We start from the raw sequence: 26,398 nt of genomic DNA, 5'->3' as shown, positions 1-26,398 counted from the left end.
GAAGGTATCCCAGTATGGGACCGGCAAGAAACTCGGCGGCAATGCAACGGCATACAAACGTAGTCCTAATTTTTCCCTCTGGATATTAACATTATTAAACATATTTAAATAATTTGTTGTAAATCAACCACAGCTATGCTCGTACTTTTGAATTTTTTTCCAATTTTTACTTATTATAAAAGTTAGGAGCATTTGAAAAAAAAATGAAATTAGTTTATCATTCCTAATTTTACAATAATTAAAAAGGAAAAAAAACGTAGCGTAGCATAATATATTTACATAGTAAATTTTCGTAGGTATCACAATGGAATCAATTAATTAACTTAAAAGTAATTACGGGACATTAACGATGCTTAACTACGTTTTTTTTTTTTTTTGCATTTCACCCATCGGTGCTTCAATTTTAAATTGTATTGCAAAGAAATTAGAGCGTGTGAAATTTTACATACAAAAGTACTACTCGCTCTATTTTATTTCTATATACTAGTACCAGACATATGTAAATATATGTTACATAAATAAATGTTCACGCCAAGTTTCATGTAATATAAGCATGTCGTTTTAAGATGAGAGTGTAACTTCTATTGTATAGGAGCGGCTTTTTGCAGCGGGTTCGTGTGAATCTTAAGCGGAAACGGGACGGCTGCATCTCCATACAAAAGTAGTTCCCATTTTCCTCTCTGGATATGGATATTATAGAAAATATTATTACATAATTTGGTGTGTATTAACCATAGGTGCTATAACCCTACGTTTTTAGTAACATTTTACATTTCGGTTTTGGTTACGTTACGGTATTATGTTATGGGGTCATAGCAGTAACGCTCATGATCTCCTTATAGCCCAAAAGAAATGTGTCCGCATACTAACTAATATAAAACAAACCGATAGTTGCAAGAAACATTTCACCAACCTCCAAATTTTGACTCCACATTCTAGAAATTTCAACTTTTGTACGAAAGAACATAAAATTATTTGAATATTGTAAAGTGCACGTCGAAATAATAAACTTTCACCCCCGGAACCAATTTTAGACATCTACAAAAAAGGCCCTTATTTCAGGGCCATCCTGATTTACAATAAACTGCCCCACAATATTAGAAACAGAAAATTTTAAGTCATGCATATCAAATTTAAAATTATTTTTAATGGAGAAGGCATACTATTCCGTCCAAGAGTTCATGGAAGATAACTTTTTTTGTAACTACTAATGATATTACTATTATATATCCTTAATTAACGCCTTGTGTACTTAAATGTTAAGTTAGGTACAACTATTTAATTCTTAGTAGAAATAAGTTTAGAGAATGTTGTTTATATTTAATTAAGAATATTACATAATATATACTAGTCCTACCGTTCAGAAACTACCTAAATGTAAGATTATTTGCATTGCCCTAACAGGGTGCCAAGTGTTTTCACACCGTTTAATGTAACAAGTATTATGTACCATGATTTCGCAATAAAGATTTCTATTCTATTATATTCTATTCATCAATATTTGTTAGTTTCAAAATGAATGGCGCCATACATCCCATGTCTGGAGCAAAAAAAAACACAGTTTAAATTTGTTAATAATATTGAATCCAATTGCAGCAACTTTCATTGATGCATAGAAAACATAAAGGGTGAAATGGACATTCAACTATTAACGCATAAAGCGGTAGAAATTTTACCGATGTCGGTGATAATATCAAAAATACTCCAAATTTTCTCTTAAATGTCCCATGATTGGTGCCGTTAACATATTTACGTAAGTATGTATTCATGCAATGCGGAGTGCGATCAATTGTATCCCGATCAGGCCGGCGCCGAATGCGTATGACATTTTTTGGTTTAAACTTAATCATTTACAAAATAGTGAAAAAGTTCGCCGGCGGTGCGGTGGTGAATGTGGATAAGGGTGGAGATTCGATTCTATCGTAAAAGAGTTCGAATACAATAAAAAAACTCTGTATTGCAAACCTCAACACAGAAAACAATACAATGAATGCAGCAACTCTGGAAGATGTAATGAACAGGCGGTCTTTTCATTGAAAAGCGATCTCTTCCAGATAAACTTTAGGTAGCGCAAATAGGAATCGTCGGAATAGGAATCAGAACGTAGGTTTTCTTAGTTTATTACTAAATTTAGTTTACTTTTCATTAATTGCTCTTATTTATATTTCTTATGAAATACAAGGTGTAACAAAGGGATCCATTTTGGGCATATTCGTTTTTATTTTCTACAGGGCAGGTCGTTATATGCGCTTAAACGCATTCCCACTATAATCATAACCCATAACAAAAATAAATTGATTCATTGAGTCATCAGCTCAGCACTGTTGACGATGACACTTTTGCTACAGAGTCATAAAAAATGCAACACAAATATAAATAAATAAATAAATAAAATGACTTATCATAACTTCAAGCATACCTAGGTATATCTATTCATAACCTTGAATAAACATACCACTACTTTTGAATCAACTCCAAGGTACCGCGATATTTTCATTGGTGTTATTTACCTTTGATTACTTTGTTGTGGTGTCACTTATTTACCTCTGTCCCTTCGATTGTTCAAAGCTTTGAACTCACGCAAAACAAAGTAATTATCCCGAGTGAAGCTACCCCCCAATCGGAATATAAGCACGGAAATGAATGATAGTTATTTTATTTTTCGATTCGGCTGCGGCGGACGACCGCCCAAGAATTAATAACAGAGGTGTTATTGCCATCCCTGAGCAATCCCCCCTGTCGCAAACCAGTGTAAACGTTGATCTCTCATAATGCATTATTAAAGTACCGTCAATTTTTTTTGGGTCGGAAGACCGTTAAATTATGGAAAGAACCCTCGTATTTGTACTTATATTTCGCTCAGGCACAGTCAGAAAGGAACAGTTTTACTCCTGCTTTATCGACGTGTTGCCAGATGAGCGGAAGAGAATAGTATTTGAATATCAAAATTATCGTACCGATGAAAAAATTATTGTACGCCTATCAAAAAGGTCTATTTTTTTGCTCAAAATAAGCTTACATGTCCGGAATTTTCCTCTATATTGCGCAAATTATTATACTCTGTAAGTGGCGTAAGTTTTACACACGCAACAGTTAGAAGTAAAAAAAAAAACACCTACCTGATAGATGATCTTCCCCACAACGACAATAGTTCTTTATCCAGGGGACACCGCCAAGGTGATAGTCGAAAATCGTAAAGAAAATGACTGAAATTGACCATGTGACTTTCACAGGAAACAAGGAAAACTTTCACTATGGAAATGGATAATTTCCATTGTCATAAAAAATTAGGGAAGTTTCCGAAATTTACCATGTGGAAATGTTGCAATTTTCAAAACTTTGTCACTTTATTTCGACATGAGATACACAGTAGGTATTCGTCAGTACCGGTACATTTCAAACGTTTCTACACAGTGCATACGAGTACTAAGGAATAATATAGTGAATACCTATAGGGAGCGTGCATGAACTGTAGGAGGCAGCACAGGAGCCGTCAGATTTTTGGCGCGAGGCGTAAATGTGATGTTTACTGTTCCGATGCAGCCCACAAGATGGCAGAACCTACTATGCACAAGAAAACACGTGACGTGTGAATGTACATGTTTATTGTTCCGATTCAGGTCACAAGATGGCAGATCGTCCAACGCGCACGGTCCCTATAGATGAGAAAAAAAGATGGAGGCCAAAGGAAACGGTGGCGAGACATTTTCACCCAACGGATTGGGCCAGGCTGGATGCAGAAGGCCAGAGAAAGCCATTGTGGAAAGAAATAGGGGAGGCCTACGCCGCTGAGGCGACTTTTACCGAATTGTAATATGTCTGTTCAGTGTGCACTATTTTTTATTTGAGAAAGGTTTGACCAATCTCACCTGATGGTAAGTGCCGATGCAGTCTATTAGGGTGGAACAAGCTTGACTAAAATAAGTATATTCATTTTCGATTAAAAAAAAAATTACTGTAAAGTTTAAGTTTCTGGTATTAGAAATATTATTTAAGTGTAATGGCGCGGTGGGCCCACAGAGCGTTTGGTGCATTCCCGTTTCCTAAGCTCAAAAAACTGTACCTTTTCGCTCATGGCTATCCAAAGGGTCTCGTCTATAGGTGGCCTTTACACTGGTTCCGTAAATAAATAGCCCACGTAGTGACGGGAATAAAGCCAGGGGGGCCTAACCGCGACAATCTACAGCTCTTTTGAGAGCGCGGATATTTTTGTGAGTTTTTTTCTATTCAGTGTCGATAGTTTTTTGCGGTCGATGACCGCTTTTATGAATACACAGGATTTTTTTAATGGCTCGCTCTGTTCCAGTCAGGCGGTACGGCGAGGATTGGAGGGTTAATTGGGATTTTCTGATAAGATAGGTAGATAGAATGCTATTGATGCAAACACAATACAAAAATGAAGAAAACAAAAAAAAAATACAGAACATCAAATAGTTATATCTACTAATATTATAAGTGCGAAAGTAACTTTATCTGTTCACGATTAAACCGCTGAACCGTTTGAGTCAGGACTGTACCAGGGGAAGGGACATTTCATTACCTGTCCCGTAATACAAACGCATCTTATTTCGTATACTTAAGACCTAAATTTTTTCATCGTTTTAAGTCGATGATTATTTTATCTACCTGCAAATCTTTCGAAAATTGACGTTTGTATGTACAACATATATGTATGTATGTATACTATGTATAACAAGTCGACAATTGGCGAGAGGTCGCACAGGACCGAGAAAAGTGGCGCTGTCTTGTGTCGGAGGCCAAGTCTCATTTTGGGTCGCTGAGCCAACGGAGTAAGTAAGTAAGTATGTACAACATATGGTAGACGAGTCATTTAGCATGGAAGCAAAATTATGAAGTATAAAATGAGTGACGGTTTGGACGATTTAATCGCGGTAGTAATGAAGCAACGACATTAATGCAATTTTTAAGTAGAAGTACCTACCAAATTTCAAGAAATAGCATTGGGATTTACCTCTTTCCAAACACTGGAGACTTTTGAGTCGATTAGGTTAAATATGAAATATTATATTTTGCTTCAAGTATTTTTTTACTCACAAACATTATTATACTCTGCAAAAGTGCATGATGATTTTTATCGGGCATTCATCGCAAGGCAAAGGTACTAAATTTAGTTTCATTTTAATCCTAATTTTATTACTCGTGAAATACTTTAAAACTTTACGCATCACGTTCACGATTTAAAATCGCGTGTTTACTTCTATTGAGTTACTTCTAATCCTGAATAAACAAAGTATAGATACGCACCGAACATTATATTCGCTCTATCACCTGTTGCCCACACTATTCTAGCATTACTCCACATGTACGACCAATTAACCGATTTATCCACTATCCCCCCAAATTAAACGTTCGCTAAACAAAACACTCGGCCAATCGCGGGCCGGATCCGCAAACAATCCGGATCCATTCACTCATTCATCCATTCGTTCAATAGAGGCCGGAAAATTATCACTTTCGGAGCACTTAAAGGCAAATGTGTCGAAAATCACAGCGCGGTGATACGGCGCAGTGCTGCGGGGCACAGTACGCTGGAATTGCATTTCTGGCGTGTTCGACGATAATGGTTTAAATCAAATTGTATGGCAATTCTCGAAAGAATACTCAAAAGGTTTTTAACTTACTTGCAACAGCTCTGAAGTTGCAAATGTCTGTACTTACGCATTTACGGCATTTAAACCCCAAACATACGGACGTAGTGGCTCCGTGACCGACAGGAAACCAGTAACCGACATTTCCAGTAGCTTCACAGTGTTGCCGTATTGGGTTTGGGAGACCAGTTTCCTACCTTTATTTTCTTGGAAATAGAGGTGTCGGTTACTGGTTCCCTGTCGGTCACTGGTGCCACTACGTCAGATCTGCCTATTTAAAACATATAGGAGTTTTTAAAACCCTAGTGTTAAAAAAAACCGGGGTTTAGACGGGTTACAGTACCTAAGTGGAATAAATAGATATGGTCCTAATTTAGTGAGAGATTTAAATCAATTTTTCTACTTACTTTTACTGTTGTATCTTTTCACATGTTGTATGTATGTATGTATATACTTTATTGTACATAGAAATAAAAACACGAAAAACACAGTTACAGAGTAAATTAAATACAACAAAGGCGAACTTATCCCTGTATGGGATCTCTTCCAGTTAACCTTGTTGTCTTTATCACATGACAAATACAACGCGACTTCTTTATCCCTTACCAGCCCGCGTAGCCATCCTGCGTGCCTATCGTTCACGCTCCCTAGCGAACGAAACGCAACTGTCACAGTCGCACTAATAAAGAAGAGTGATACAGAGAGATGACTACGCTACGCTACGGAGCGTTAAAGATTGTGTAACGTTGGCTACGCGGCCAGAAGGCCTACTGCGAACCACGGTCGACGTGTTGCCGCTCTGTCGCACTTGTAAATTCGTACGGAAGTGTGACAGGGAGGCAACACGTCGAACGTGGTTCGCGGTTGGCCTTCTGGTACGCCGGCCGGCCGGGCGGTATGAATTTACACTGCTGTATGTTTTATCTTATCACGCGATAAACGCAACGCACCTTCTGTATCCCTTATCCGGTATACTCCACTCCGGTAATAGTGCGATAATCAATTCTTTGAGCCGCCGTCAATGAGCGGGATGCATTTCCGCTGTTTTGTCATTTAGCGGACTGTACTTGCGTCAAATATTATGATCAAATTGATCAGGTTATTAACAGAATGCAGGGCTGGCGGTGCACAATTGCACAAATGCACTTTTTATAACATAAATAACATTGCTGTGCCATCCCACCGTTAAATGGGTCCATTCCTTTTTGACTGGTAACATATTTTTTGTTCCAAAGTTACAACCCTCACACCTCATTTAAAAACAAATAGACGAGTTTGATTGCACAGACGTTGCACGGGTTATCTTAGACGTCAAATTATGACGTTTACTTGACACTTGCACCGTCTGGGCTAACTCGCTGCTAACTTATCTTGGTCTGACTCTAGATTTTTTGAAAATCTCTTTAAAAAAAACATGGTTTATAACTGAATTTAAACATGTAATTCTAGATTTAAAAGGGGGTTGTTGTGTGTATACTGCGAAGCCTATTTTGTTACAGGTGTTAATAAAATCGAAAAAACTATCAAAATTATGTAAAGAATTCGGCAAACGTATTATCCACGAAAGCAATGCTTAGGAAACTTATTAAAAATAACCCTTTTTTTCTCCACTAATAACAGACCCGTTAAAACATCAGGTAGTCCACAAAAAAAAAGTATTATTTTTGTTCGCCGTCCATAGCTTTCGAATCACAAAAATCCTCGGAGGTGCGCAGCCTTCGTTAGACTAGACTGCATAATAAAAAATATTAATATTTCTTATTTACAATACAAATTCAACTTGTCACTTTTTGACATCTATCAATAAGTATATTTGGCCTAGGTCCCAACATCGCCATCAAAAAGCAATGTTGTGGAAGCTTTGCAAAAATAACTCTTTTTTTTCTCCGAAAGTAACAGACCAGTTAAAACATCAGGTGGTCCAATAAAAAACTAAAGTACTATTTTTGTTCACCGTCCATAGATTTCAAAAGTTTCAAATCACAAAAATCTTCGGTGGTGTGCAGCCTTCGTTAGATCAGACTGTATAAATTAAATTAAATTGAACTTGCATTTTTAGCGATGCAGCTAATACCGGATAGGAACAAACAGGCCGTTCGTTTCAGTTAGTCAAGTCTGTTTTCATTTACGGTTTTCCGGCAGCTTACAGTATTTCAGAGTCAGTTGTCTACCTATATATAACTCTATTTATTCAGTCGAATCAGTTGTGTTAATGATAGTCAGGCCAATTCGAACACACACTGGCATAAGAATGATATCTAAATTATGCTTACGGTTTGCTCCTTATTCTATAATAATAAGCTGTTGAAATGTGCCAGCTTTGTTATTGACTTAACTTTTTTTATTAAAGCCCGACCAGAAATATATTAGTAGAATTTAAATGCCTAGTGGTGAAGATATTATTCAAGGCAGAACACGAAAACGAGCGATCGAAATTAAAAAATTGGCTCCCTGTCCGTAGTGTCCGCACATATGGTTGTGCTTTCCAAAGTTGATATGTGCTCAATTTTTGATTGACAAATAGTTACCTAGCAACAAATTAACACATAAGGTATAATTCATATAATAATCTCGCGCGTGTTTGTACAGGTTGTAATTGTAACAAAAATAATAAGGATCCGTTTAAGGTCATATTCGGTATCGTATTCTGATTAGGAAAAAATAGAAGATTTTTTTATTGGAAACATTTTTTTTAAAGTAAAGGGCATAGAAATGGAACATTGCTGCCACTGCAGGAAGGTTTGGTTTTCCTCTAGTTTTGTCCAAATATTTATGATTTTTATGCCGAACCTCCCAAAACTGAAGCCGGACAACTCGGACACTGTCGAAAATACAGTTTCGGCGCGGCGAATGACTCGGTTTCGGCCAAAAAACTGCCAAACGCCGTTGCTGGGCTACTGACGAATGGGCTGGGTTGCTAGGCTGGGATTTCTTAAACCCGCCTCAACTGCTTTAGATTTATGATGTAAGAAGAAGCTCCCGATTCCCATAACAAACGTCTAAAAGACATCTATTCGTAGTTAAAATTCCTAGCATCACAATATTCACAATCCCATGCTCTAAAACTCTAAACGAACAAAAAACCAATCGTGACTTATTCATATCCTACAAACAAGCTTTGGTTGTCAAGCAAATCTGTCACTTATTGGTACCAGGACCGCTTTCGCCGCATTAACATTTTATTAACATTTCCCGTGCGTCATTAGGGTTGAAATTTGAATATCTTTGGATCGGAAATGCACAAATTAAGCGAGTGATCTGCCCGTAATGAGGTACGTAATGATGAGTTGAGCAAAACAAAGTCTTGCTTACCTCAGGCGAGTGGAGGAGGCTCGCTACTGAGGAGACAGATTCTTTTAAAACAGATTTGTGGTAGGTTATGGCACTCAGCAGAACATTTTATATTCAAGTTTTTTGGCAAAAAAAATTTGGTACAAGCTTTTATCGCTGACTGTACTTTTCTTTCCACAAGCAACTAGTACTCATCGAGACAATTCTAACAACCCCAATCACAATTAGGTTGTGTTGTTTTATCACAGAGTTCCTATGGCCAGTGAGTATGGCCACCTCCTGTCTTCATCATCAGATCAGCTCGATGGTACCATTGCATACATATTTTCAGGTTCATAGGAAACCGGGAAGTAGGTAAAATTTAACTTGCAAGGTTTGATTACAGACAGACAAAGGGACAGGAGAAACTAAATAAAAGCTTGTAAAATGGAAAAAATCGCAGCTTCGGTAGTTGATTAACGAATTCACTGCCAACGTTTTCGTAGCGCTACACGCGTAGCCGATTCTAGCGTTTTCCCACTTAGTAGAGGAAAGCGACTATGAACAGAGCGCCCGCCGAGCGGGTTCCCGGCACTCAATGTGTCCAGAGCAATCGGACCGGTGTTCGGTCGCAAGTGCGTTGCGGATATCTTACATATAAACTGGATTATTTTTAAAGTTTTTTGTTGGTTTAGGCCTCTAGTTAAAATCTGTATCGCTGCGTTTCGGACAAAAATCTAAAATTAAATGAATACAAAGACATTCTCCACACTGCAGTGTTGGGACACTTATTAATAAGGAGCGGACAGACGGACGGACATGTGTAATGATGCTAAATAGCGGCGCGCGGTAGGTGCGCCCGCGCATCAGTCTGCAACGGGGACGGCATTATGCAATATCGCATAAGAAGCCTACATTGAAGTAAAAGTTAAATACGAAGACACGTGTGGTACCCATAGTATTATATATGTGTGGTACGCGCATATTTGCAAAATATTGCGCTACGAGTTACTCCACTTATTTGCGTAACATCCATTGTTCACAATAATTTTGTTGATCGGTTTAATTTTAAGCGGAGTAGTTCTCATAACCATATCACTAGGTAAACTTCTTTTTATTTCCTGAAAGATCTAGAAAACCTAGTTTTAGTTTGATACTGTATTTGTTAAGCTGCTTAAGGAATATCATAAATCTGACGTCATTATACTAAAATTCTACTTTTTCATCTCATTCATTTCATTCTTCTTATATCTACTTTGTGTCAAGTATTTTTTAACTCTTTTTTTTGTAATCTCTTGTTTCCACTTAGTTATTGCACATTAGTTGTACTTTTGTGGACATCTGTTATTGACTATGTTTTCTGTTCACTATGCTGTATGCTGTGTATTACTTTTGTATTGCTGTGGATGCCCCAAATAAATAAAATAAAATATTAGCGAGAGGAGACTCGGAACTGAAGGTGGCCGGACCTGAGCCAATTCTACCTCTGCCTTATACTTGGCTCTGGAACATGCTGCGACATAACATCAAGGTAAACCACCAACAGTACTAGTCTATTAACAAAGGCACGTTGCAGAAACCAAGTCCAGCCAAGCCCGACTACCTATGTAAAAGTTTCCTATGTTTCCCGTGAATTTTTCCAGAATTTTCCGAAAACATATTCAACACTTAGGAAATGCTCCAAAATGGTTGCATCTCGCATGTCGCGGTCCAGTCAATAAGTCAGAAGCACCTATCTGCGTAATGTCTCGGTACATTTACATATTTTAATGAGCGCGCGCTATCTCAGAGTCTAGCTCAGTTCTGGACCTGGGTTAGCCTAGACTGATCACTGCTATTATGTACATACTGTATTTCTAATACAGGAAAATATTTAAGAAATTTATTTGTTTCTAGACTTGGAACTTTAAATTTTACGACTCATTGCCCCAAATGTTTTTGATTCAATAATAATGTGACATATAAACAACAGGAAGGTAATAATGTTGCGAACCAGATATTTTAAATTTTAACCGTTTTTTTTACTTAGGCCAAAACTAAGTAAAGGGTATGTACTAAAGCGACGATTGACATACTTAGGTAACATCCATTTACTCAGGAACAAATCACTACCCAACTAGACTGATAAAATGTCGAAGTTAACGGGTTTATCCATTTTGTAGCAAATTTTAATTGTACGGGGTTTTGTACTTTCGGTATTAGTTACATAATAAAAGTTGATCAATATGATATATAAATTCTTACATATTATGACATAACACCCTTAATATTATTATATAAATCGTGTCATTCACGAAGACGCGCGCCTTGACTTGTTATGTCATGTTATTAAAGGTTAGATTTGACAAAACTGCGCGTCATCGTGGGTGACACGAACGAAATATACTTACCTAAGAAAAAAATTGGTGAAGAATATACAGTTCCAATTACGATGGTAAATAAGCTTACCGCCTAATAGTTCTTAAGTCTACAAATCGTATTGAGTAACATCGAAAAAACTAATAATATTATTGTCCTCTCTATCGCTCTTGCATGTTCGAGCGATAAAAGGCAGATAAGGGAATTTCGAATTTCGTTTTCCGCGGTAGGGCCTCTGCGGAACTTACAGGTAACACTTATAATTGGAACTAAAAAGCGAGTCTTTGATGAGCCCCTAAACTTTTTTATAACTTTGGTACAACTTTTTCACGTTATAATTACTTTTCATGTAAATGAGTAATTTGAAACCAACAAAATTTGAATTTAAATTGCCACTAATCACCATCATAGTGACATGTTAAGTACTCTGTGTTAATTTAGGTTTTGGAATATTAGTTGTGCTGACGAAAATACCATTTTGCGACTTTATGCTAAAAATGGTTATTTTGAACGAGATATTTTGACTAAAATTACTCTTATTCATTGTTTTCAAGTAGTATCCGTATTTCCGCCGGTTTATTTATCCTATCTATCAGAAAATTAAATTATTTTAATAAGTATATTTATTGGAGTTGAAAAAATATTGATAACAATGTATGAACTGATTTTTAGAGACCAATTTGGGCGGTACTAACTTTTTTGCTTTAAATTGTGTTTTATAAAATACAGTTAACAAATTGAATAAGTAATGGTATTCAGATATTAAAACAAAACTGAAATATAAACACTATCCTCTTCGTTTCCAGGATGCCATGAATAAAAGTTTTTATTTTCAATACCCCGTTTGTAATAAATATCATTAAGATTTATATACTAAAAAGATTCTGTCTGACCGAAGTTTAAGTTTCGATTTTGGCATGAAAATCATGTTTTAGCCGAAGGTTTGATTTTGCTGAAACTACCTAAGTTTCCCGCTGCGCCGAAACTAGAGAAAAACCGAAGCTTTGGCTTCAGTTTCAGTCGTACAGTATATTTTTAGTACAAAATGTGCAAACATAAAATACGCGTAAAGCAGACCGATTGCACAGAATAGCCACCCGGCACCACAGGCGCGTGTAAGTCACGAACTATATTATAATTTACCTTATTGATAATTTCCTGCCGTTGTCTTTATAATGCATAAAACATTCGCCTCGCCCGCCATTTCGCTGCCGACCTGATTGTGCCACATATTTACAAGTTAAAAGCCATGTTATTACATACATTGTTGCTAATACGCATTCCGATAGTTGTTATTTAATGTTCCTGTCATAAAAATTAAAAAGGTTAATAAAAAATCTGTTTTTTTCCTGGATCGCTAGTTCCTCGTCTTAATTGCATTTACATTAAACGAAAGGCACTTAACTTCTAACTCAAGAACCCTGGCAACACTACAATCTAATCACACGCACGTAGAGTCTGTTCAGAAAGAGAAGGAGTGAGGAATGTATTGGGCCCCATACATTCCACGACTCTTTCCGCACAGACTCTAATAGGGTTGTTTCCATCTACAAATCTTAGGGCAAAATTTTATCCCAGTAAATTCTTATGGATTATAAGAACACGAAAAAAACATGGAAGACTAACCTCAAATAAAATATCAGCGTAAAAGTGGCCCCACTATTAAAATATGCAATACCCATCATATTACTACTATGTACATAGCAGGGGATCATAATGTAGACATGTCTCATTTACTATTGATAATCGCAATTGATCAACTCTGGGAGGTATTAATTTATGTACATTTTCCTAGTTTTCAAACGGATAGGAATGTGCTACTTTTAACTACTCGTGATTGCATTACTATGTAGTAAGTAGCGTGTCAACTTGTCACAAGTTTGACCCACGGCCGTAAGTGTAAATCAATAGTTAATTACAATATCAATAACTTCCAGTTGGAGCTGTCAGGGTGTGGGACCACTTTTCATAGATGTCGTGATTTAATCAACTGTTATTTATTATGTGAGGAATTAATATATATAAGTCAGTCATCTAATCTCGAGTTTATTAATATCTCAAGGAGAAAGGATAAAGCTATAGTAGCCAATAACTGAGTACCTAAGGGTCAAAACATAATCCCACGATGCGAACGTCGTTTTTAGGGTTCCGTACCCCTAAAAACAGGACCCTATTACTAAGACTCCGCTGTCCGTCCGTCTGTCCATCTGCCACCAGGCTGCATCTCATGAACCGTGATAGTTAGACAGTTGAAATTTTCACAGATGAGAGTCAATAGGTAAATACTTAGGGCATATTGTTACCGACGATTTATAGGACGATTGTATAACTCTCGAAATAAAGTCAAAAATTGCACGTATACAAACCTGACCAAAACCACGACTTGATATGTGGCGTGTGGGGCACGCAATGTTCTGACTTTATATCAAGTCAATGGCGGCGAAAACGTTAAATGAGTTTGAATACTTCAATCACTCCCGAATGTCAATTATACTAAATGAATCATATTTTAATAGAAAATGGCTCCCAGAGGACAGTAACAAAGCAAGACAATTTCTTACATGTCTTTGAGCAATTGTACAGTTGCATATTCAGCGAGCGGCCATTACGGTACTAATTGATGGACGGTCTTCACACAGGGGGGAAGGGGGGTAGTTCAATAGGCGACGGTAAGGCGTGTAGTGTGAATGTTTGTTTTCAGGTCTAGGCCGAGAAAACGTTTTAATGGCTCGCTTAGCAAATAAAAAATAATAAACCGTTACCTAGTGTTTGAAGGCGTCGTAATTCCAAATTTTTGATGAAGAAAGAAGAATGAAGACTTTAAACATTCTTCGTTCACACCAACGATTTTTTATACATCCGCACCCTTTTCTCCCCCGACAAGAAAATGAGGTGTGTTAGAGTCAGACCAAGATAAGTCGGCTGCAATTCTGATAGCCCAGACGGCGCAAGTGTCAAGTAAACGTAATAATTTCATAGAAGTTTGACGTTTGAAATAACCTGTGCACCGTCTGGACTGCCAAAATGGCTGCCAACTTATCTTGGTTTCACTCTATATGTTTGACGCCAATGTCTCTCTGTGGCATCGTAATTCTCAAACGGATGGACCAATTTCGATGCGGTTTTTAAATGTGAAATCGCTTTCCATGCACATTCTTAGCTATGTTTGATGAAAATCGATCCAACAGGGAATTTATTTGTGTGTTCATCACTAAAACCTATTTGTTCCTGAGTTATATGGATGTTATCTAAGTATGTAGTGTGTAAATTCAATACGGGCAAACTTTCAAATAGTGGTTAGCATAACAATGGCTTACAAATACAATGGAAATATTTACCATACAAAATAATTCGGCCCGCAATGTAAAGGACCCACACGTGAAGAGGAGGGAACCTAGAGACTCTGCAGGAACCAGGAGATTGAAGATCTGGTGTCCGAGCCGAACATTGGAGAAACGAAAGCCGCCGGACTCCGATGGCTCGGGCACGTAGTCCACAGAGGATCGTGCAGTCTGGAAGGGCGTACTCTGGAGATGCAAATGGCCGAAGACCGTCTGGGCGCCCTACGTACCGAGGGACAAAGTGCAAAAAGCGAACTCGGCGCCGTCGACTGGTCACAAACGGTTTTGGACCTCTGTGCGACGGTGCTTCTCTAAGCATGGCGGTCTTTGGTGTCGGAGGCCAAAATCGACTTCTGGTCGTTGCGCCACAGCAGTAAGAAAGCATATCGTCGCCTAGTACTCATAGTACAAGCTTTGTTTAGTTTGGGGCTAGGTTGATCTATTATGTAAGTTTTTCCCCATATATAATTTACTAGTAGTCTATTACATCATAAATTATTAATCATATGCTGTCTGTCTTTTAACCGTAGTCGAGTAAAAACTAAACATCCATGTCACAACTCATTACCGCACTTGCACTAGTTTTTCCCGCAAGTTGATGCAGTCGTATGCAGATATAGTATGAATAATGCAAGGAGCATATCGAGAGCGTGGGTTCTAGCTTTATGCACTTATCTAGCCACTAATTACTACGTGGTCTTGAAAGTTATATTAAATTAGAAATACTAAAAATATTTTACCTGCTTTTGTTTATTGACTAAATTCTATGCCGATCGCTTAACTTCAAACTCAGATATATCCATCTGTCAGATTATGCGATTTTTGTATTAAGAAAAGTTAGTAGGGTAGATATTTCCTAAGAGTTTGAAGTTAAGCGACACATATTTTTACTCAGAATGGCGATGTCTTTCGCAAAAAATGTTAAAAATTCAATATTTTTATATTTTCCATGACGTTACAGTTACTCAACTTATGGTTATACAACGTTGGAATAGACATTAGACTTTTTTTTAGAAATACCATTTTTTTTATATACTACGTCGGTGGCAAACAAGCATACGGCCCGCCTGATGGTAAGCAGTCTCCGTAGCCTATGTTCGCCTGCAACTCCAGAGGAGTTACATGCGCGTTCCTGACCCAAACACTCCGCAACCTCGTTGAGCTCCGGCAACCTTACTCACCGGCAGGAACACAACACTATGACTACTATGACCAACCAATTAGTGCTCGCCCTTAAATTGACACAAAACACGGAAGATGGTGCGATCATATCTCTTCGGCGCGCAATGGCGGTGCGTGAACCTTGTCGGAATTCCTCAAGGATGACAATGAAAAGCCATGCAATTATATATTGTTCTCTTTGAATAAGTTCTTTATTTAAACAATGTTTTCATGTACAGTCAACCAATTTGAATCCTAGGCCACTATAGAACCTTGTCGCTTTAACTACTCTATACAGTCATGACATGCATCACTCAATAAGCACTGTCGTAGAAGTCATTATGACATGGTTCTATAGTGGCCTAGGAATCAAATTGGTTGACCGTACCTACCTATATTAAGTACTGCACTTACGATAAGCAGGGCAGTTTGGAAGTCAAGGGTTGAGACGTTTTACTAACGCTCTTACTATTATATCATCAGTCGTCGCCAGTCAATTTTTGTGCCACTACTGAGCACATGACTCACAAGCTAATCGACTTTAAGACCTAATTTCCTCGCTGGACCCTTTCAGACATACTTACTTATTCAAATTAAAATGTATCCAAAACGTTATATTAGATAGACCACAGAAAAGAAGCCAGTTTTTCGAAAAGTTAGGTACAGGTATGAAAAAATAAACAATCTTTTTCGGACGAAAAACTCGCCTCCGTCACAAAGCAAGGTCATGAGAACGAAAAGCATTTTTGACCCAGGAAAGTTAGTCTATGATTTCATACGAAAACAATACAATACAACTACTACAAATAGCCACAGCCGAACACGCTAACAGGGAATTCATTAACAGAGCTGCCTAATAACTCCCCCCTGCGGTCAGCGGAGGAGGGGTAACAAACAGCGCCCTGTAATGTGGACTGTTGAATTGCAAAAATCTCATTATCCTCTAACTGTCGTTTATAGAAGTAATTAACTACTGGGAATATGGGAGCGATGGAGTCGCTCTATCACGCTTTTGTATAAAAATTTAAACCTTTTGACCGCCAAAGACGTCAACTGACGTGCTCGGTTACAATGTAATATCAACCTTCGTGCATCCTGATAAGATTTATAATGACGCGTTGTATGTAATAGGTGTGGCGTTAAAAAAGTTAATTTATAGTTGCCGTACCCGTGCGGTAACTTACGAGTACCCCAGAGGGTGGGTTTTTAAACACAAAGTAGCTTATGTCAATCCTCAAAACTCAAGCTACCTAATACAATATTCGAATTCCGATATTTGTGGTATATCCCCAGGTAGTTTGAATAACGATAACAAACAAAAACTGACAGTCGGGCGTAGGCGTAGGTAGGTACAGGCAAACTTGCCTACTTTCGTAAAACAATGGTCAAGGAATTTGATTTCTGTATCATTTGGTAACTTGTCATAGTGACAATAATATGAGATACCTAGCAACTTTCATATATTGATTCTCACTGGGACAAGATACCAAAACGTACAGAAATCAAATTTCTAGACATAATGCGCCGTTCGTTTCATAATGACTTGCTTGTCGAACACTAGCGTTGTGTGCTATTAACCTCATTTGTCAGCAGCTGAAATATTTTGCACTAAGTACTTAACGCGTCTTAACACCTTTTTCTTTTTCTAGCAGTCTCTCTCTCCTATGGTTATTTATCTTGACTATTATAGTGAAAAATTTGTCACATATTATTACGTTGCATAGCGACTCCACAGTTTTCCTTGTGCGCCAGTAATTGTGTTTCGTTATAACGAGTTTTTTGGCCCGCGGACAGGAGAGGACCGCGCCTGCTTCTCATTTTAATGCATATCTGTGTACGTACTTTTGCTTTCATATTCTTTCAAATATAAATACTTACCTTACTTACCGATTTATTGTGTCAGCCATTTTTATTCGACTACTGTAACGCCAAAAGGAAGGGTTCGCTACATTATGCAGGTGTCTTGATCGATATATATATATTTATGTCATATTTCTCACAACGTCAAAAGTATAGCGCCAATTTATATAAGTTTTTTAAGATTGTGAACAAAGATATGGAGCAATGATCTGAAATAAAAGACGTTTTTTTAAAGAACCGTTTATATATTTCAATCAAAAGTAAGATCAACGACGTCATCCACCGACATCTGTTCCACTTCACTTGCCATCCTCTTCTCAATCGAATCATCCTTCGAAGTGTTCGAACTCACATCTTTTATCTCACTCTCTTTCACTTCATTTGTCTCTATATCCTCTGTTTTATCACTTCTACCTTCAGTGTTCGGTCTGGTTTCTTTGGGTTTAGATGATGGTGTAGTGAGTTTGGGGGTTGCTATGGTTTTTCGACGTTTTTCTTTGAGTAGAGGATTTGATGGTTGGATTTTGTTTAGGTGTGTTTTCTGTAACAAATGTGATTTAATTGAATTAAAAAAGCCGGCTTTGAATTACATAATATTAAGTATTAAAAATAATGGCTCACGATTAATTCTTTTATAGGTGGCTGGTGTAATAGGTATTTAGCCAAAAGAAATCGTCAATGGAAAATACAAACGTATTGAGTTAAGACTTATTTTACAACGGACTCTAGAAGTAATTTATAGATAAGTAAAGGAAAGGAAATACAGTCAGCGATAACAGTGTGTAAAATAAAATTTTACTGGACGTCATCAACTTCTTCGCGTTGTATTTTTGCCAACGCTCATGGGAGCCTGGTGTCCGCTTGGCAACTAATCCCAAGAATTGGTGTAGGCGCTAGTTTTTAAGAAAGCGACTGCCATCTGACCATTCTGACCTTTCAACCCACAGGGTATACCTAAACTAGGCCTTATTGGGATTAGTCCAGTTTCCTCACGATGTTTTCCTTTACCAAAAAGCGACTGGTAAATATCAAATGATATTTCGTACATAAGTCCCGAAAACTCATTGGTACGAGCCGGGGTTTGAACCCGCAACCTCTGGATTGCAAGTCGAACGCTCTTACCGCTAGGCCACCAGTGCTGTTTATACTGAACGTGGAATAATTAAATTCAAAAACAAACAGCACCTAAAATACTCATGTCAAAACACTGAATGTCAAATTGTCAACCATATACATCAACAGCAAAACGCTTTCAAACTAATGTTAGAAATATGTCATACTTTATGCATAAATCACACAATCGTATTCATTAGCCTTGTTCAACCATTCAGATGGCATTTACATTAAAATTGGCGTTAAAATAACTCGTTACCAATCCACCTGACGGAATGAAAGCCATAAATAAAATATATTTGAACGTCAGTTACATTAATACAAATACACAAATTCGTATATTGCTCAAACGCGCATTTGCAAAATTGATCTTTAGTCCATTATAATACAGTTGAAATTACAAGCGCCGTTAAATGATGAATAGGAGGTTGTGGGAGTTATAGGTCAGAGTTCGGTTTGATTCTATGATTGCAAATGAAGCACTTATTTCAAAATTTTAAATTTTAACGTTCGAACGTAGATGTAGCTAATAATATTCATTGAAGTGCCTTTCAATATGTCAGTTTCAATGGTTGATTACTTTTTTGCCTTTTGTAATTTTTTGCTCCCGGCTACGGAAGGGGATATTGTTTTGTAAAGTGAAGTTCAATCGAAATAAATAATGTTAACAAACCCATTTACCTATATTACTTCATGGTCTTACACTTTTTAAGGACAATCATGGCATTATCAAAATTCCACGATTGTCTCTTTCCACACAGACTATAAATAAAATTGCTACCCATTCAAGCATTTTAAAAAATCTACGTTTCACTTTTCAATAATTACGAAGAGGTTTTATTATGTGTGGTGTTCATAAGAGCAAAAAAAAAACAATACAATAATCGGGAGTCTAAATCGGAAGTTGTGGAAGACAAGGGAAGAGGCGCCCAATAATGGGACACCATAGGGCTTGTGCACAAATCACGCGAGGTTTTCTCGGCTACTTTTTTGACCCCCCTCCTTTTGGTGACATTTGGTGAGATTCTTGGCTAACCCCCCCTCCCCCACGTAACCTCACGTGTATTTTTATTTTATTTTTTCATTCGACCTAATTTTAAGATAAATAGTATTGTATAAAGCAAATCTTGTTTTTACTCGCTATTTTGAAGTGACAAGTGAAGATTTCTTCTTCTTCCTCGCGTTGTCCCGGCATTTTGCCACGGCTCATAGGAGCCTGGGACCTTGACAACTAATCCCAAGATTTGGCGTACTCACTAGTTTTTACGAAAGCGACTGCCATCTGACCTTCCAACCCAGAGGATAAACTAGACCTGGTTGGAATTAGTCCGGTTTCCTCACGATGTTTTCCTTCACCAAAAAGCGACTGGTAAATGTCAAATGATATTTCGTACATAAGCTTCAATGATTTGAGATTTATGTCTAACGAAACCGAGAAAAAGTATGTAGGTAGTAGATATTTTTTCTTACTTTGGTTCACTATAGAAAAATACACGTGAGGTCTCTTTATGCGCAGTCCACACCAAAATCGCCATTTGTATGGAGATCTTAATAAGATTAGCGTTTCTTCTCTTCTTCCTCGCGTTGTCCCGGCATTTTGCCACGGCTCATGGGAGCCTGGGGTCCGCTTGACAACTTATTCTTTTTCTCTCTCTCTCTCTCTGGCACAAATAATTTGAAATGCGATTTTATAGACCATTTTTTCGCTACCGATTATAATTGCTCAGTCGTCAGAATTTAGAAAAAAAGTGGCCAAGTGCGAGTTGGACTCGCCCATGAAGGGTTCCTTTATGACGTATTAAAAAAAACTACTTAAACTACTAGATCTCGTTCAACATTTTACCACTTTGGACACACATTTTACCACTTTGGTAGTGTCTCTCGCGCAAACTATTCACTTTAGAAAAAAATTATATTAGGAACCTAAATATCATTTTTGAAGACCTATCCATAGATACCCCACACGTATGGGATTGACGAAAAAAAATTTTTTTTTAATTTTATGACGTATTAAAAAAAACTACTCACTACATCTCGTTCAAACCAATTTTCGTTAGAAGTTTGCATCGTAATGTATATCATATATTTTTTTTAGATTTTTCATTCTGTTATTTTAGAAGTTACAGGGGGGGGGACACACTTTTTTTCACTTTGGGAGGTTCTCTCGCGCAAACTATTCAGTTTAGAAAAAAATGATATTAGAAACCTTAATATCATTTTTGAAGACCTATCCATAGATACCCCACATGTATGGGTATGTTGAAAAAATTTTTTATTTTTTTATTTCATGACGTATTAAAAAAAAATACTCACTAGATCTCGTTCAAACCAATTTTCGGTGGAAGTTTACATGACAATGTATATCATATATTTTTTTTAGATTTTTCATTCTGTTATTTTAGAAGTTACGGGGGGGGGGGACACACATTTTACCACTTTGGAAGTGTCTCTCGCGCAAACTATTCATTTTAGAAAAAAATGATATTAGAAACCTCAATATCATTTTTGAAGACCTATCCATAGATACCCCACACGTATGGGTTTGATGAAAAAAGATTTTTTGAGTTTCAGTTCTAAGTATGGGGAACCCCCAAAATTTATTGTTTTTTTTCTATTTTTGTGTGAAAATCTTAATGCGGTTCATAGAATACATCCACTTACTAAGTTTGAACAGTACAGCTCTTATAGTTTCGGAAAAAAGTGGCTGTGACAGAATCGGACAGACAGACGGACATGACGAATCTATAAGGGTTCCGTTTTTTGCCATTTGGCTACGGAACCCTAAAAAGGGGCAAAGTTACACTCTATCTATACTAGTTCATCTATTAGCATCATGTCGTTCAATATTAGGGTACTTGATTTTGGTTTTATACTGGTTCATCTTTTGGGGTCAGACCGTTCAGAGATAGGGCACCATGTTCATCTTCTGGGCATTTTGCCCTATTTCATAATATAATATTTTTTATAAAAATACTGAATTACAATATGAGCATTTGGAATAATCAATTAATTAATATATGCTGAATCATATTAAAAAATTAAAGTTGTTAAAAATAAGTTACAACATACGTAAAAACAATCTAAAGTTGGGGTAGTCGAAGTGATGAAGTGTCAGGTTTAGGATATACATACCAGTGAAGGATTTCTTCTAACCAGAAGCTTCACATCTTCAGAATTAATTGTGTTCCGTTTGGCATGTCTGAAATTTTAATATAATTATTAGTTAAATTGTTATTAGTTATCCAAAACTGCTTACAGTTGTTATGTTTTCCGAATTATTTCTTCCACTGCAGTTCACTGCACCCACATTCGAGAATTTCTGTTTTGCCCTATTGTTGACTGGCAGAGAATGCCTAAAGGCATTAAGTCCACCATTTGTACTTTTTTTTTTGTGTACTAAAGTTCAAATAAATAATAAGGGAAGTACATATCTAATCTCATAAAAATAAATGAATATTATAGGACAGTCTTACATAAATACGCCGCTCAATACGGCCGCTGATATATGTGAGGCTTTCTCTAACTATTTCTATACAACATTTTCTGCGCCTAGTATTGATCAAGCGGTGCCGGTTGACTCTGTAGGTGGTTCTATCTCACATATAAGTAATATAGAAGTTAACTCAGATGCTCTTATAAAGTTACTGTTAAAATTGGATCCGTCCAAATCAGCTGGACCTGATGATATGCCGGCCCTCTTTCTGATTAATTGCGCGAATACAATTGTGATTCCAATATCTCTACTATTCAAGCGCTCATTTGCTGAATGTAACGTCCCTTCCATATGGAAATCAGCCTACATTACACCCGTTCATAAGAAAGGCCCAAAAACGGAAGTAACTAATTATAGGCCAATCTCAAAACTCTGTATACTTGCTAAAGTACTTGAAAAACTAGTTTATACTCAAGTATATGCGGCAATTAAGAATTATTTTAGTCCTTTCCAACATGGTTTCCTGCGATGTAAGTCTACCGTTTCAAATTTGATACTCCTTAATGATTATGTAACTAAAGTCATGTCTGAAGGTAGTCAAGTAGATGTAGTTTACACAGACTATAGTAAAGCGTTCGATAAAATTGACCATAAATTGCTAATCCTCAAGTTAAGTAATATGGGTATTCATGGTGATCTGTTGCGCTGGTTCACGTCTTATATTGACAATAGGTCGCAAGCTGTTGTCATTAACAACTATGTGTCTAGCTGGGTAACTGTTCCCAGTGGCGTTCCTCAAGGATCGTTGCTGGGGCCTTTGCTTTTCAATATATTTGTCAATGACATCAGTGATTGTTTCCACACTTCCAAATTGCTATGTTTCGCTGACGACATGAAAATTTTTACCAAAATTAATTCATTGGATGACTCTGCTCTTTTACAAGATGACCTTACACGTCTTGTTGCATATTGCCAGACCAATAAATTAGATCTAAATGTATCTAAATGCTTTACTTTGACCTTCACTAGACAACAAAGTTCAATTCCAACTTCATACAAGCTAAATGATCATGTGCTTAAATCTGTGTCATGTATGAAGGACCTGGGAGTCACCCATGATTCAAAGCTTTTATTTGATACTCATATAGATAATATAGTAACTGGTGCTACCAAGACTTTGGGATTCATAATGCGTAGTTCTTTACATTTTACCCAAATTAAAACTATAAAAGTTCTTTATTGTACATATGTCAGAAGTAAACTTGAATATGCGTCTCAGATTTGGAGCCCCAGTTATAATATTTACATTAACAGAATAGAACGTATACAGAAAAAGTTTGTAAAATACCTCTGCTTTAAAATGAAAACTCCTTATAATTCATTCAATTATGAGAATATTTGTAAAAAACATCACCTTATCCCACTACATAAACGTCGACAGATTGCAGATATTACTTATATACTTAATATTTTAAATGGTAACATTGATTGTCCTGAATTGCTCGCTAAGCTCTCCTTCAATACTCCATCTAGGTCTAAAAGATACTTCCCTCCCCTCTCAATTCCTTTTTCATCACGTAATTACAGAAAGAATAGCTTTCTACTACGAGCTGGTAAAAGTCTAAATGAACTAACGAAGGAGCGGGATATAGACGTTTTTAATAGCAACATCACAACTATAAGACGGATTCTAACAGACAAATTACTTGAGTGAGCGAGTCGTATGTGTTGGCATATTATTGTATCGATTAACGTATTAAGATTACTAATAAGTTTTGGTTTCTTTGTTCAGTATATAATATAATAAGTATTAATATTTAAAAATATTAGTGGTAACACGTTGTAAAAAAAAAAAAAACTAGTGCTAACCACCAATTATCTGTTAACCTGTTGCTACCGGTGGGAACCTATAATTGGCTCTTTGTTATCTATATATATAACTATTGTACAATTTATAGCTGTTGGTTCTCCGAACAATAAATAATAAAATAATAATAAAATAAATGGACTACTCCCACAGTAAGCCCAAAAAGGCTTGTATTATGTGTCCTAGATAGCAATATATATAATAGATAGATATAGATAAATACTTTTAAAAACATCCATTTAGGATAAAATATCTGTGATAAACATAAACAAACAAAGAAATGCCCTTACCAGGATTTGAACCCGGGATGCCCTGCTTCATGAGGCTGGGATACCAACTAGGCTATGAGGCCTTTAAAATAAGAATACTGATAAGCATGTGCTCCTGGTACTGGTTTTCTATACAACATGAAATCCCAGAGTCCTTTTCCATACAAATTATTCATGGGAGCACTCTCTATCTGAGATGGAAAAGAAAACCAGGTAAAAACCATTTAAAAATAAGACCAGGTAAAACCCATTTAAAAAGAAGACCAGGTAAAAACCATTTAAAAAGAAGACCAGGTAAAAACCATTCAAAAAAGAAGACCAGGTAAAAACCATTTAAAAAGAAGACCAGGTAAAAACCATTTAAAAATTACTGGTTGTTTTATTGGTTTTCTGTTCACATCAAGATTTTTTTGTTAAATAATGTTTATAAGGCAGTAGTATATGTGATTCATATGAAAAAAAAATAATGAAAAAAATATATATTGGTAATTTTCAGGCATGGTTTACTGCATTGCGGGTTATTGATTTATTTGGGATAAAAGAAACTGATTTAGGGGTAAAATAAGGGACACCCTAATATGTACTTTGCAAAGGCTTCCAAATCTCTTCCATATATTTTCAGTTTCTTGTAAACTAGCTCTGCTACTATCGCCATGGCGGGCTTTGTTATATCCATTCCAAGTAGATGTAAGGCTTCTGTGCATATCCCTCTGACATCGCGATGGAGTGATGCTCGAACTTTCTATAAACATTTAAATAATATTTTAAAATATTGCGAATGAATTAAAATCGGAACTAAGTTTGTCAAACGCGTTATCGTAAAATAACTAAGAAGAACCTTCCTTCTATTGTTTTTCTGACAATGCCAACTCTTGAACCTGATTTACAAAATTTTATACAGAAACACAGAAGGCATTGTATTTTATTAACTAATACTTATAATATTTCTATTATATTGTACTGATAGTGAATTAAATAGTCATTAAATATATATAGAATGTTAATAAAGTTACTTTCTGCAATATTTGCGAAATAAGACCCATATAAGCACTTAATAAAATTGAGGGCGTAAAATTACCTGAGAAGGAGATAAATTTTCGAATGCAGTCATCACTATTAGCTTATATTCTCTGGGTAACTAATTTTACATCCAAAATCAGTATTAGCACCTGAATTTCTACGAGAATACAATAATTAAGAATTAATTTAACTTTGAGCAAAACGAAAACAATACAAACGCTGGTAAATTCAATTTTGACATTGACACATGCATATATGACACGTGCGTTACGTTTTGTTATTGCTAAATATAAAGCTGGCAAGCTAGAAATGGCAGACGATAATCACCAAAATAATCATACGTTTCTCCGATTATAATTTGCCTTTTATTTCTTCCGTTGTATAAAGGATAATTTCTCTAATGGTTAAGTCTTCAAGTGCGTTTGGCATACATAATAATCATACACATTCGAGATGAACTTTTAAAGGGTTCTCAGCTAGTCTGGCAAACAAAATTTATCAGTCAGTAAGAAAGAAAAAACTATTCTTACCCATTTCTTTTGGGTGCTAGTAGTACCGTAATATAAAGACAGTATGATTCTCTGATCTCTCTGTCTATGTTTGAAATGTGACAGTTCTAGGCCAAACTACAAATTGAATTGAAAGATTTCGAATTTACTTTTGTCTTGAGGGGTATTTACTTCAGAATATCGCGCTCGCAACCGCTCTCGCAGACTGCCAAGATACAGGCTCAGCCTAGTTTGGAGTCTGATGGATATATCTCTTACATATATTATATACAACCCTTATGATAATAAATTATTTGTATTTGTAATATGGATATGTATTAGCTTCTTTCTTATTCAAATCCAGATCGCTTTGGACGATGGATTCCACAGAAAATTTAGAGATCTCAAATATTATACGCATACTTACTAGCGGTTTATGTTTACTTATCACGAGCTACATACAAAAATCTAAATGTCGATAATAGGTTATAATATATTATCACTCTAATGACTACCTAAGCACTTGCAAAAAACACCATCTAATTCCTTTACAAAAACGTCGCGAAATCGCTGATATAACTTATATACTTAATATCACCACCGGCAATA

General features: G+C 36.5%; 1 protein-coding gene across 1 annotated transcript; it reads right to left on the bottom strand.

Moving 5' to 3' along the window:
* Positions 1–17,806: 17,806 nt before the first annotated feature.
* LOC133524020 (centromere protein S-like) lies at positions 17,807–25,532 on the bottom strand. Its single transcript, XM_061859788.1, has 4 exons — positions 25,360–25,532; positions 24,866–25,023; positions 21,845–21,911; positions 17,807–18,140 (listed from the first exon to the last, which is right to left on the bottom strand). Exons 1-4 carry the CDS (start codon positions 25,390–25,392, stop codon positions 17,850–17,852), a joined length of 549 nt encoding a protein of 182 aa, XP_061715772.1. The 5' UTR covers positions 25,393–25,532; the 3' UTR covers positions 17,807–17,849.
* Positions 25,533–26,398: the final 866 nt, after the last annotated feature.

This window comes from Cydia pomonella, chromosome 13 (genome assembly GCF_033807575.1).
Source record: "Cydia pomonella isolate Wapato2018A chromosome 13, ilCydPomo1, whole genome shotgun sequence".
Classification (NCBI taxonomy): Eukaryota; Metazoa; Arthropoda; class Insecta; order Lepidoptera; family Tortricidae; genus Cydia; species Cydia pomonella.
The sequence above is the reverse complement of the archived record's forward strand: the minus strand, read 5'-3'. Positions and strand labels throughout refer to the sequence as shown.

What these genes read in the sequence shown, in the direction of transcription:
- LOC133524020 (XM_061859788.1), bottom strand. Translation starts at nt 25,392, where the DNA reads ATGACTGCATTCGAAAATTTATCTCCTTCTCAG. An exon ending in GATTTGGAAGCCTTTGCAAA is followed by an intron (nt 21,912 to 24,865) that starts GTACATATTAGG and finishes TTAAAATTTCAG; the next exon opens with ACATGCCAAACGGAACACAA. An exon ending in TTAGAAGAAATCCTTCACTG is followed by an intron (nt 18,141 to 21,844) that starts GTATGTATATCC and finishes CATTTGTTACAG; the next exon opens with AAAACACACCTAAACAAAAT.